Raw genomic sequence first — 12,805 nt, 5'->3', positions numbered from 1 at the left:
CTGGGGTGGGGGAGTCTCATGTGTTGAACTGTGGCTGAGTGAGGCGGGGCGAGTCTGGTCATAAGCAGCGGGAGGGGGCTGCAGGTCCCGGGGACAAGGCTTGTGGAGAGGGGCTCGCTGCTACATCTGCTTTATCCGTGGCTGCTGACAGCAGAACGGGACGGCGCCGTCCAATGGCTAAAAGGTCAGGTCAGTCTACTTTCCACGGCAATTGCCAAATGTCACTAAACAAGCATTTCAGGTCCCACATCTGGAACGTGGGATTTAATTGTCTGACCCAGAGCAATTGTACTCCAAATAAGAGCTGGAACATGGGATTTAGCAGCAGGAGTAGGCTATCTGTTCTTGGCCATTTCAACACTTCAGCTGGTTGGTTAAATCTAATTTAAAACAAAATCGGTCTATATAGATTATCCGATGTCTGTACGAAACTATGTAAAATGTAATAATCGTGTGCATTTAACTGACTGGTGTCCAGGGGAATGGGGCGAACTCTGGAGTATGGCATTGAGATAGAGGATCAATGATGATCAAATTGAATGGGGGAGTTGCTGGAAGGGCTGAACGGCCTGCTCCTATTTTCTGTGTTCCTATTGCTGGATGCCAGCTATTAGGCTTTGATACTGAGCATCAGAAATTAAAACAATACCTTGCCAAATTGTTGATTCTGTCAAAAATTTCTAAAACTTGATTTTTAAAAAAGCCATCATTTTCCGTGAGGTTGGAGTCAGGACTTGAGCCATTAACCTCACGATTTACCCCAAAATACTTGGGGGAGGGGGGGCGGCACAGTGGCACAGTGGTTAGCACTGCTGCCTCACAGCGCCAGGGACCTGGGTTCGATTCAAGGCTTGCGTCACTGTCTGTGCAGAGTCTGTATGTTCTCCCTGTGTCTATGTGGGTTTCCTCCGGGTTTTCCGGTTTCCTCCCACAGTCTGAAAGACGTGCTGGTTAGGTGCATTGGCCATGCTTAATTCTCCCTCAGTGTACCCGAACAGGCGCCGCAGTTTGGCAACCAGGGGATTTTCACAGTTACTTCATTGCAGTGTTAATGTAAGCCAACACAAAAACAGAAAATGTTGGAAAATGACAACACCTGTGGAGGGAGAATAGAGCCAATGTTTCGAGTCTGGGTGATCCTTTGTCAGAGCAGGTGATGGAAGCTTACTTGTGACACTAAATAAACTTTAAAACTTTAAGCAACTTACTTGCTTTAGATGACCTGATTGAATGTCGTCCGAAGCTTGACTTGACCTGGAGTGCTCTCATTACTGAGGCAGAAGCTCCAACCCTACTCCAACAACAACAGCTTTTATTTATATAGCGCCTCAAACCTAATAAGAAATCCCGAGGTGATTCACAGTGTGACCAAGTCACATTAGGAGATATTTGGACTGACTGGCCAAAGAGATCGGTAATAGGGAGCTTCTTAAAAGAGAGGATAGGGGTAGAGTGGCGGTGAGAGATAGGGAGGGAATTCCAGATCTCAGGGCTCAAAACACTGTGTCCTGTGAAGGATACTCCAGTCTGTCACTGAGCTGATCCATGATGGCACTTAACTATCATCAAGATGCTTCATATTGCATATATCTTACTAAAGCTGAATGAGCTGGGGAGTAGCTCCACTGCCCAGACAAGGCCTTTGTATGTTTGTCAGAGGATTGTTCAGACCGCATGAGTAATTAAACTGCTAGTGTTATAAAGACCAGCTTCAATTCAAAAACTCAGCGATTTACACGGTGCCTTTAATTTCGAATCAAATAGCCTCTATCTTAGGTAGGCCTGAATATAACAGAAAGCGGACCTGTCCTGTTACTAAAATGCCACTTTGCAATCTCATTTACTTACTGTTGGATGCACCAATATATGGTAGTATAACACAAAGGAATTTTGGGTTTGACACAGAGGTAAGTCTCCCAGTTGGTTTCAAGTGGCTTCAAATTACAATTCATGTTAGGGAATGAATGGCAGGTTTCAAATCACTGGATTGAAATATTTGAGATTGGATGTCTTGTAATAGCATGCTATTGTGCACTTTAGACTAGTAATTCCAGTGAACAGTTTGGAGTACTTGGGAGTACATAACATATAAAATCAGTATTAGATGAACAGATGGTAAATATAAAATGTGGACTAATTAAAAAGGAACGAGGTAGATGGGCCCATTCGAGTGTTGGTTATTTGGGTAATAACAAGTTCATCTTCTCCTATTGCTTGCATTGGTCACCATTTGCTGATACTTTTGTTCATGTTTTTAGTGCTTCATAATGGTCAAGTGATTCTGGTTCTAACCAGGGACAGCTATTGTTGGTCCCAGGGTTTTGAGATGGATACCTGTGCTTGGAGACTGGACGGATTGGGATTTCAGGTATAGTAAGTTTCTTGTTCTAATGCTAACCTGTTTGCCTGTGACCTTAGAATATTTGCTTTTCACAGGTAGATGCAAACAAAGGGGAAGACAAGAATATTTAAAAGCAGGTGAGTAAAAAGTTCTGAATATAACAGGTGTTGCTGTCTATGTAAATTTTGGTTTCAGAAGTGCAATGTGTTATGTCTGCAGTAATTTCCCTCCATAACCTTGACGAAAATTTCAACCACAGATATTTCTAAACAAATGTCAATGGATCAAGCTACAAGGCGTAACCTTTTATTTGAATGATACATTTGACTTGTGGAATACAATAGTAATTCTTACATAACATTTGGAAAATATTATTAACAATAACAAAGAGCAACCTTCTACATTTCCTTCCATAACTGCAGTATTATCTGAATCACAAATTGTTACGGTGCAGAAGGCCTTTTGGCCCATCATGTCTGTACCTGCTCTCCAAACAAGAGACCTGCCATTTCCCCGTAGATCTGTATATTGTCTCTATTCAAGTAATCATCTAATGCCCTCTTGAATGCCTCAATTGAACCTGCCTCCACCACACTTCCAGGCAAAGCGTTCCTGAGCCACTCACTGACCGGAATTTTCCCGTCCCGCTTGCCACAGGAATCATAGCAGGGGGGGGGGGGGGGGGTGGGGGGGGGTGGGGGGGGGGTGGGGGGGAGTGGAGCAGACCATGCAAAGGTCTGTTGACCTCAAGTGGAATTTTCTGGTTTTAGGATGAGCGTGGCCCGAAAATCCGCCCACTGCGTGGAAAAGGTTTTTTCTCACATCACATTTTCTTTCTTTTGCAAATCACTTCAAATCTGTCCCCTCATCTTCCTGATCCCTTTGCAAGGGGGAACAGTTTCTTCCAATCTACTCTGTCCAGCCCCCTCATGATTTTGAACATTTCTATCAAATCTCCTCTCAGCCTTCTGGAGAACAGTCCCAACCTCTCCAATCTATCACCATAACTGAAATTTCTCATCCTTGGAACCATTCTTGGTAATTCTTGGAACCACCTATGACTGTATGGCCAAATTCCCCACCAATTTGATTTTCAAGTTTGCTGACGACACCACTGTAGTGAGTCGGAACTCAAACACTGATAAGACAGAGTACAGGAATGAGATAGAGATCTGGTGAACTGGTGCAGCAACAATAATCTCTCCCTCAATGTCAACAAAACGAAGGAGATTGTCATTGACTTCACGAAGCGTAAAGGAGAACATGCCCCGTCTACATCAAAGGTGACGAAGTAGAAAGGGTCAACAGCTTCATGTTTTTAGGTGTCCAGATCACCAACAACCTGTCCTGGTCCCCCCATGTTGACACTATAGTTAAGAAAGCCCATCAACGCCTCTGTTTTCTCAAAAGACTAAAGAAATTTGGCATGTCAGCTACGACTCTCACCAACTTTTACAGATGCACCATAGAAAGCATTCTTTCTCGTTGTATAACAGCTTGGTATGGCTCCTGCTCTGCCCAAGACCGCAAGAAACGACAAAAGGTCGTGAATATAGCCCAATCCATCACGCAAACCAGCCTCCCATCCATTGATTCTGTCTATACTTCCCGCTACCTCGGCAAAGCAGCCAGCATAATTAAGGACCCCACGCACCCCGGGCATTCTCTCTTCCACCTTCTTCCATCAAGAAAAAGATGCAAAATTCTGAGGTCACATACCAACCGACTCAAGAACAGCTTCTTCCATGCTGCTGTCAGACCTTTGAATGGACTTACCTTGCATTAAGTTGATCTTTCTCTACACCCTAGCTACATTCTGCACTCTCTCGTTTCCTTCTCTATGAACCGTATGCTTTGTCTGTATAGCACGCAAGAAACAATACTTTTCACTGTATGTTAATACATGTGACAATAATAAATCAAATCAAATCAAATCATTCTTGTAAACTGTTCATCTAAAGCTATCTTTTCTATTTCTAACTACAGGTATCTTTAGGTGACTATAGAAATCAAATTGAGAGTGTACTAATGGATCCAGAGGTCCGAAGATACATATTCTTTAACTCACGGGCACTCAGGCTGGTTCTGGCTGTGGTAAGTTTAGTTGCGCTGGTAGGGAGAGATTTTAAATTGCCACAGTATAAAGAAAACACAGTGGAATTCTTGTTGTAGTAGTTCAGTGAGCGTATTCTTAATCATTTTAAGCCTGAGAAGCCCTTGTCAAAATAGCCGAGTAGCCTTTTAAGATGCTAAAGAAATCCTGCAATATTAAGATAGAATCATAGAATCCCTACAATGCAGAAGGAGGCCATTCGGCCCATTGAGCCTGCACCGACAACAGTCCCACCCAGGTCCTATTCTCGTAGCCACCCACGTATTCACCCTGCTAATCCCCCTGACACTAAGGGTCAATTTAGCATGGCCAATCCACCCAACCAGCACATCTTTGCAGTGTGGGAGGAAACCGGAGCACCCAGAGGAAACCCACGCAGACACGGGGAGAATGTGCAAACTCCACACAGACAATAAAGAGGATGTTATCTTTCAGCTCCGTGAGAAAGCCTTTTGACTCTATCAGAAGCTGCTGAAGAGTTGTTGGCCATTTTTGATCACAGTGCTTGAGGGAATTAAATCCATTAAAAAAAATGACAAACAGCATCAGACATAGGTCCTGAGGAGATAGCCTCCCCAAGTAAGAATCATAGAAATCATAGAAACCGTACAGTACAGAAAGAGGCCATTTGGCCCATCGAGTCTGCACCGACCACAATCCCACCCAGGCCCTACCCCCATATCCCTACATATTTACCCACTAATCCCTCTAACCTATGCATCTCAGGACACTAAGGGCAATTTTTTTTTAACAAGGCCAATCAACCTAATCCGCACATCTTTGGACTGTGGGAGGAAACCCACGCAGACACGAGAAGAATGTGCAAGCTCCACACAGACAGTGACCCAAGCCGGGAATCGAACCCAGGTCCCTAGCGCTGTGAAGCAGCAGTGCTAACCACTGTGCTACCGTGCCGCCCGAAGTAAAGGAATAGTTGACTGAAGTGATGTCAGTAAAAGCTATGCCAGCACCATTCTCTGCACAAATGCATCTAGGGGTGACCCTGAAAACAGAGAAAGCCCAGTGACTTGTGCACAGATTTAATATATTATATTTCCATGTAAGTGACCCAAGCCAGAAATCGAACCCAGATCCCTGGCACTGTGACGCAGCAGTGCCACCATGCCACCCACTTAACAAATTTGTTTTTCATGAGGTAAATTAAAATTTCACTGGGAGGGAGGAATTTTACTTTGCGCAGTAGTGTAAAAGGTGCTTATAAATTCACCTCCCGTTTTACATTTTTGCTGAAGTCAGTGGAAGTATTAGTCTGGAGTAGGCCATTCAGCCCTTCAAGCCTGCTCTGCCATTTATTTAGAGTATGGCTGATCATCGAATTCAATATCCTGTCCTTTCTTCCCCACATATCCTTTGCTCCCTTTAGCCCCAAGAGCTGTATCTAATTTCTTCTTGAAATCACTCTCGCCCATTTTAAAAGATGGTGCAAAAGCAAAGTTATGCCTCAATTGTCCAAAATTCTTTACACACCAGTCTTATGGATACGTGAACCTTCAAATTTAAACTTTGACATGGTGGCGTGATCTTTCAGCGCCGCTGGAAATAACTGAGCGGCTCCGACATCTGCTACTTACTGACTCTGAATGAGAAATGTTAGAGGAATGTTTAAAGTGGATGGAAAGTTTCACTGTGAGGGCCGATGAACCTAAACCACTCTCAGCAGGAATGAGGATGAGATTGGTTATTTTGAAGTCGTGATGCTCACTGTTATGAGGCATTTGTCGCCTGGCTCACATATTAATCTTTTAAAAATGTTTGATTTTCCACCTGATCACACTTTGCCTATTTAAGCTCAGTTACAAATGACTTTTAGGATCCAACAGGCACTTGGGAGCTCGCTCGGCTATTAAATGAAGCAAAAGGGGGGAGGGGATGTGGAAGGTGTGTGGGGAATGGGGTGAATCTTCACCAAGTTGCTGTAAGATTCAGCAAGTTTACTTTGACTACTTTTATGAGCAAAAAAACTTCCACATCCAGCTTTTTTCTGTAAATCTCTGACTACACAAGTCTCATAGCTGTGATTAAAAGGTGTAAGTTGAAATAACTCCTCAGAGGGCGGTGTCCCTTCACCAGGTTCCCTTTATTTACAAAGTTAACTCCATTCTAAAGAGTGCTTCAAGTCTGAATCCAGAGTGCCAGTAGACCTGACACTCCCTTTTTATATCCTTGATTGAGCAGGCAATTATGGCCTCAATCAGGGAGCTCATACTCCAAGAGGCCAGCCTCATGGGTCTCGATGAAGTCAGTACATAAGTATTCTGGAGTAAATTTTTGTGCAATTACAGTTCATTTAGCCCAGATCTCCAACGACAAGGTGGCATCCATTTGAAAAATTGAACTGTCGGAAGCGTCCAAGGAGAATTCAGAGTAATGTATTTCTGCCTTCCCAAAGCTCCACACCAGTGTCAATCCTTGTTTTTGAACAGATTGCAGCTTCCTATGGATTCCTGATTTATTGGGATCGGAGGATCTGAGCCAGGCTGGTCATATTCCCTGGAAGATGTGCTTAGGAATGCCTCAGAAGGCCCCATGCATTACTACATGGGAATAGCTGAGAAGTTTCAACTTCTGTTGTGGAATGACCATGTGTCTGGAACCCTCCAAAATTCCATTTTGCAATTGGACGCTTTGACTCACAGAATAGATCCCCAGAAAAAGTTAGAAGGATTAAAACCAGTTCTAACTCCTGGGTAACTATACTACTATCACCCACCCACTGCACCACCTCCCCCCTCCCAACCACACCACATCCTGGCTATCCTCCTGACCACCAGACTATTCCCCACGCCAAGTACACCCGTGATTACGACCCCAACTACCCCCTCACCCCCACTCCCCTCCCAACTACCTGACTACCCTCCCGACCACCAGACAATCCCCACCTCTCTACTCCTCACTACTTACCTGACCACCTGAACCATTTCACCCACCCGCTTACCTTACACACTTATCTTCTTCTCCTGGCTTGCCAAAGTGGCTAGATTAAAGCAGCAAGGAGCATTAAAAGGGGGCATGGTTTCATTTCCCCTGGTGATTCTACACTCCGGGGGGAAGGATTGGAGGAACAGCTACACTCCACATTCTCAGCAGGCCCAGGTCTGAATGCGGGTGTGAAATTACGGGAGTTCCAGGCTAAGGTAAGAAAATAGGATTGGAGTGAGAATCCGACAGGAATTGCCACTCCAAGGAGGATTCAGCCCAATATGGTTTGAAAATCCTTTTAGTGAATGTCCTACTGAATTAAGTAACTAGAGTCAAGATATAGCCGGGAATTTAAAGACATTCCTTCCCACTTCCTGGCCATTGACCCCTCTCTAGACATCTCTGATTCTCAAACATGAATAGCATCCTTGCAGGTATCACAGTTTGTTGCACTTCCTATTATATGGGTAGGATAAAGTGATAATGAAAATTGCTGCTCTGAATCCATCTCCACTCCAGCCTAGGCAGTGCTGACGTTAATTTGTTTCATGTACACCATATCGCATCCAGGTTGAGGTACTGTGGGTAAGGTGGAAGCTTTGAGAGATTGTTCCTAAGCATCTATTCTACGTAGATTGATCAACACATGGAAACATAAATGAGTAGAAGGTATGGCAGCATCCCATATGTATTATTTGTTATTGAAATAAGTGCCATACTCTCTTTGATAAAGCGCTCACTCTCGAGCATGCCATTTCATTAAGTTCTTTACCTTTAATTATAAAATTGACTCACCGATAGCATCTAATACTGGAGCAAGACTGAACAGTATGCAGCAAAGTATTCAGGGTCACAGTGGTTAGCACTGCTGTCTCACATATTCCTGTCTGGGGTCACCGCCTGTGTGGAGTCTGCACGTTCTCCCCAAGTCTGCGTCGGTTTCCTCTGGGTGCTCCGGTTTCCTCCCACAGTCCAAAAGACATGCTGGTTAGGTGCATTGGCCATGCTGAATTCGCCCTCAGTGTACCCGAACAGGCGCCGGAGTGTGGCAACTAGGGGATTTTCACAGTAACTTCATTGCAATATTAATGTAAGCTACTTGTGACACTAATAAATAAAACATAAAACAAATTCTGACAAAGAAGATCTACACGAAATAAACTAAGTTACTGAAATGTTAAGTCGATTTACTGAAAAGATATCTCTCTGATATATAATACCATTCCAGCAGTTGTGAACCTCAAAAATAGATGTGTTAAGTTTTTGATTGAATGTTCCATAGCAATAATCATCCCACTAAAGTTTAAATTTCACAGATGTATTACTTTCCATATGCTCTCCCCTTTTGCAGATTTTCTACCTGACTGCCTGGGGAAACATATACTCCACCTTTCATCAGCTCAGCATGAATCCTTTGATCTTCTATCTGCTTGTGAGCCTGGGTGCGACAGTCGTCACCATAATCATTATACTGCTCCTTGATCGATACAACAAAAAGGTATGGTGAAGAAAGTTGCTGCTGCTTAGAATCATAGCATCGCTACAGTGCAGAAGGAGGCCATTTGGCCCATCTAGTCTGCCAACAGAGCATTTTAGCCCGTAACCCCACATATACACATTGAGATACTAAGGGTCAGTTTAGCATGGCCAATCCGCCTAACCTGTGCATCTTTGGACTGTGGGAGAAAACCGGAGCACCCGAAAGAAATTCATGCAGACACAGGGAGAATGTGCAAACTCCACCAGTCTCCCGAGGTCGGAATTGAACCTGGGTCCTTACACTGTGAGGCAGCAGTGCTAACTACTGTGCCACCATGTAGCCTTGTAAGGTTTGCAATGCAAAGGCAATTATTGTGCCACAAGCGGTGCCCATGATTGCACATCTTTAGAAATTCTCAATATTATCCATGCCTCTAGGCCTGGATTCTAGATGGAAATTCTTTGGCTCCTCAAGCGTGAAATTGAAGGTTTGAGACTTTATCAATTGAGTGTTGATTGTATTTCAGGTAGTGGATATTTGGACTCTCCTACTTTTATATATATTATATATTTATATCAATGTATGTAGATGTGGAAAGAAGACGCACAACGCGCAAAGTGTGTATCTGTAAATAAAAGCGAATAGTTTACAGTTTATTTATTAGTGTCACAAGTAGGCTTACATTAACACTGCAATGATGTTACTGTGAAAATCCCCTAGTTGTCACACTCCGACGCCTGTTCGGATACACTGAGGGAGAATTTAGCATGGCCAATGCACCTAGCCAACACTAGACTGTGGGAGGAAACCGGAGCACCCGGAGGAAACCCACACAGACACGGGGATAACGTGCAGACTCCACACAGACAGTGACCTAAGGTCGGAGTTGAACCCTTGTCCCTGGCGTTGTGATGCAGCAGTGCTTGCCACTGTGCCACTGTGTCGCCCAATAAGTGCACAAAGACTAGGCTCCAGTATTCTGTCCTTCACTGTCTGGCTATCTGAGGTGCCGAGACCAGTACACGATACATCTCCTGTCCACTGGGGTGAAGAGCACAATCAGCACATACCCCGTTGGAGATTAGTTGTCTCAGCCTCCTTGGTTAAGGAATTGCTCGTGGGATCTGATAGAAGAGGAAAATTGATTTTAAAATAAATCTTGCAATTCACAGGAGACTAATTCTGTCGGTTTGAAATAAAGCCTAAAATGTGATCAGAGAAATGATTGACTTTATTTTTATATTTTGCAGTTTGACTCTTAATGACTCCAGAGTTTACATGGTGAACCTCCAATCCATGCTGATGAAAACTCTTTGACAATTATTTTCCAATTCGTTTTCAGTTCTAATGTTTTTTCTTGGTGAATCTTTTGCTCCTCAGGGTGAGAGGTGCTAGTGCTATGGGTAGAACACTTCCGCACTTCCAGGCAAAATGTAGGTTGGATAGAAGACAAGACTCCTTCTACTCCTGCAACAGTGCTGGCGGCACGGTGGGACAATGGTTAGCACTGCTGACTCACAGCGCCAGGGACCCAGGTTCCATTCCAGCGTTGGGTGTCTGTCTGTGTGGAATTTGTACATTCTCCGCGTGTCTGCATGGGTTTCTCTGGGTGCTCCGGTTTCCTCGCACACTCCAAGGATGTGCGAGTTAGGTTGATTGGCCGTGCTAAATTGTCTCTTAGTGTCCCAAGATCTGTAGGTTAGGGGGATTAGCTGGGTGGGGTGACGGGGATTGGGCCTGGGTATAATGCTCTGTTGAAGAGTCAGTGCCAACTCGATGGGCTGAATGGCCTCCTTCTGCACTGTAGGGATACCCTCTACAAAGTGTGCTTTAACCCCAGCTGCGAATAAGCATTCTCCACCTAGCCAATATGAATTTTCAAATTTGAATTTTGATCATGTTTTCAATCTGTGAGATTTGGGAAGAAATTGTGAAAATTGAGCTTTTCTCTAGAGTTGTACGGACTCTAATTGGTTTGTCACAAGTGAAATTCAATTTGCTTAATAATTTGGCAATGACCAGAGGGGTGAGATTGTCTCCATCAGTCTGGCCTGGATTGAAATGGAGATCCCCGTGGTGAATGGGCAACAAGTAAGTGACTTGTTTTACATTCATTGTCTTCAGTCACTTAACTTGTTTCTTTTCCAGGTAAATATAAACACAGATCTGCGCCTTGGGGCTGTGAATGAAATGCTAATGAACCACCATCTATTAGTGGGAGTCACGGACACCATGGAGAGTTTCCGAAGTGTACTTCAAGTATCCCTTTTACCAATAAGTTCTGAACACTTGCTCTTAACAGATGTGCTTACAGCTGCAGCAAAAAATAGTGATGTCTACAATTATGTAGGAAACAAGAATTGGGATTTTCTATTTCTGTTTTTAAGACTTACCATATAAAGCTTTATTTAGCTTCTTTTGAACTGTCAAATATAATACAACTTGATTAATATTAATTAGACCACTGCTCAGTTACCAGCCAGACAGAATGCAGTTTTAGGTAAGAGCCATTGAATAAAATAATTAACATCCATTCAATATTTAATATAGGAGACAATTTGTCCTTCAGGCAATATGTGAATAAATTGATAATCTGGTAGTGTTGGTTTAGTTCACTCTGCAATCTTCAAATAGTGCCATGGAAGTCTTTTAAGCTGCCTGACATATTGTTCTATACGGAATAGAGCATTCCACAGAGCTGCACCAAATTGTCATCTTCAGTGATGTGTTCTTGTCTGCGAAGGGAATCAGATGAGAGTGCTTCCAGTTGGGGCAAACTGACATCTTAGTAGCTTAAGGGCAGTAGGTGAGTGACAGTAATGTTGGTAAAAGCGAAATACTGCAGAAGCTGGAATCTGAAACAAAAACAGAAAATGCTGGAAAATCTCTGCAGGTCTGACAGCATCTGTGGAGAGAGAATAGAGCCAACTTTTTGAGTCTGGATGACCCTTTGCCAGAGCGTAATGTTGGGAGCTGCTTTATTTTCTGATTTCTAAGTATGCGACATATTGTAATCACAACAGCAGTAGTTTGAAAAGCTATCAGAATTGTAATAGCACAGTCATTCATCCTTGTTCAGGCAGCGGCAGTGTTTGTCCTGATTTACATTCATTGCAATCTTTGATGACATGACATTCACCAGTTGCTTCAGAATGGGCACTTTATCCGATGAGATAACAGTTACCTGCGGCAACATTTATAATTGAAGGATTAAAATGTGACATTTTCGCTCCAATGGAGCATTGCAGTACAGTGGTTCAATCTGTGTCATGTTCCAACAAGTTATTTTGAACATCCGGATTACATCTCCAGTAAATTGATGGCAACCTTTTTTATCCCTGGTTCCTCCAGCATTGTCTTCTTTGTCTATTTTTTTGGTCACACCTTCAGATTCAAAGCATGTTAGGAAGCATTTTATTTTGTTTTGATGTGAATAGGCCTGTTTTTGGATTTGATCTGAATCATTCAAAAAAACAAAGAGAACAAAGAACAATACAGCGCAGGAACAGGCCCTTGGGCCCAGCAGCCTGCACCAATATGTGGTTTCTATCCCTCTGCTCGCCTCCTGTTCATGTGTTGCGTTGCTAATGTGCCTGCTTCCATCATCTCCACTAGCAGTGCGTTCCAGGGACCCACTGCCCTCTATGTGAAAAACTTTCCCTGCACATCTCTCCTAAACTTTCCCCCTCTCACCTTGAACCTGTGCCCTCTTGTAGTTGACCTTTCCACCCTGGGAAAAAGCCACTGACTATCCACCCTATCTATGTCTTTCGTAATTTTGTCAACCTCTATCAGGTTGCCCCTCAGCCTCCGTCTTTCCAGTGAAAACAATCCAACTTCTCCTCATACCTAAAACCCTCCAGACCAGGCAACATCCTGGTAAACCTTCTTTGCACTCTCTCCAAAGCAATCCACGTCCTTCTGGTGGTGT

The 12,805-nt window shown here is 43.6% G+C and overlaps 1 protein-coding gene across 1 annotated transcript in view; it reads left to right on the top strand.

The window, feature by feature from the left end:
• Positions 1–46: 46 nt before the first annotated feature.
• The window catches only part of LOC144503093 (transmembrane protein 268-like), a 29,927-nt gene continuing 17,168 nt past the window's right edge, over positions 47–12,805 (top strand). Inside the window, exons 1-5 of the mRNA XM_078227594.1 lie at positions 47–184; positions 2,259–2,368; positions 4,328–4,435; positions 8,746–8,892; positions 11,023–11,133. Of these exons, the coding sequence (XP_078083720.1) occupies positions 2,327–2,368; positions 4,328–4,435; positions 8,746–8,892; positions 11,023–11,133 (408 nt within the window). The 5' untranslated portion in view covers positions 47–184; positions 2,259–2,326. The remainder of the gene's footprint in view (positions 185–2,258; positions 2,369–4,327; positions 4,436–8,745; positions 8,893–11,022; positions 11,134–12,805) is intronic.

Source organism: Mustelus asterias, chromosome 13 (genome assembly GCF_964213995.1).
Source record: "Mustelus asterias chromosome 13, sMusAst1.hap1.1, whole genome shotgun sequence".
Lineage (NCBI taxonomy): Eukaryota > Metazoa > Chordata > Chondrichthyes > Carcharhiniformes > Triakidae > Mustelus > Mustelus asterias.
The sequence above is the reverse complement of the archived record's forward strand: the minus strand, read 5'-3'. Positions and strand labels throughout refer to the sequence as shown.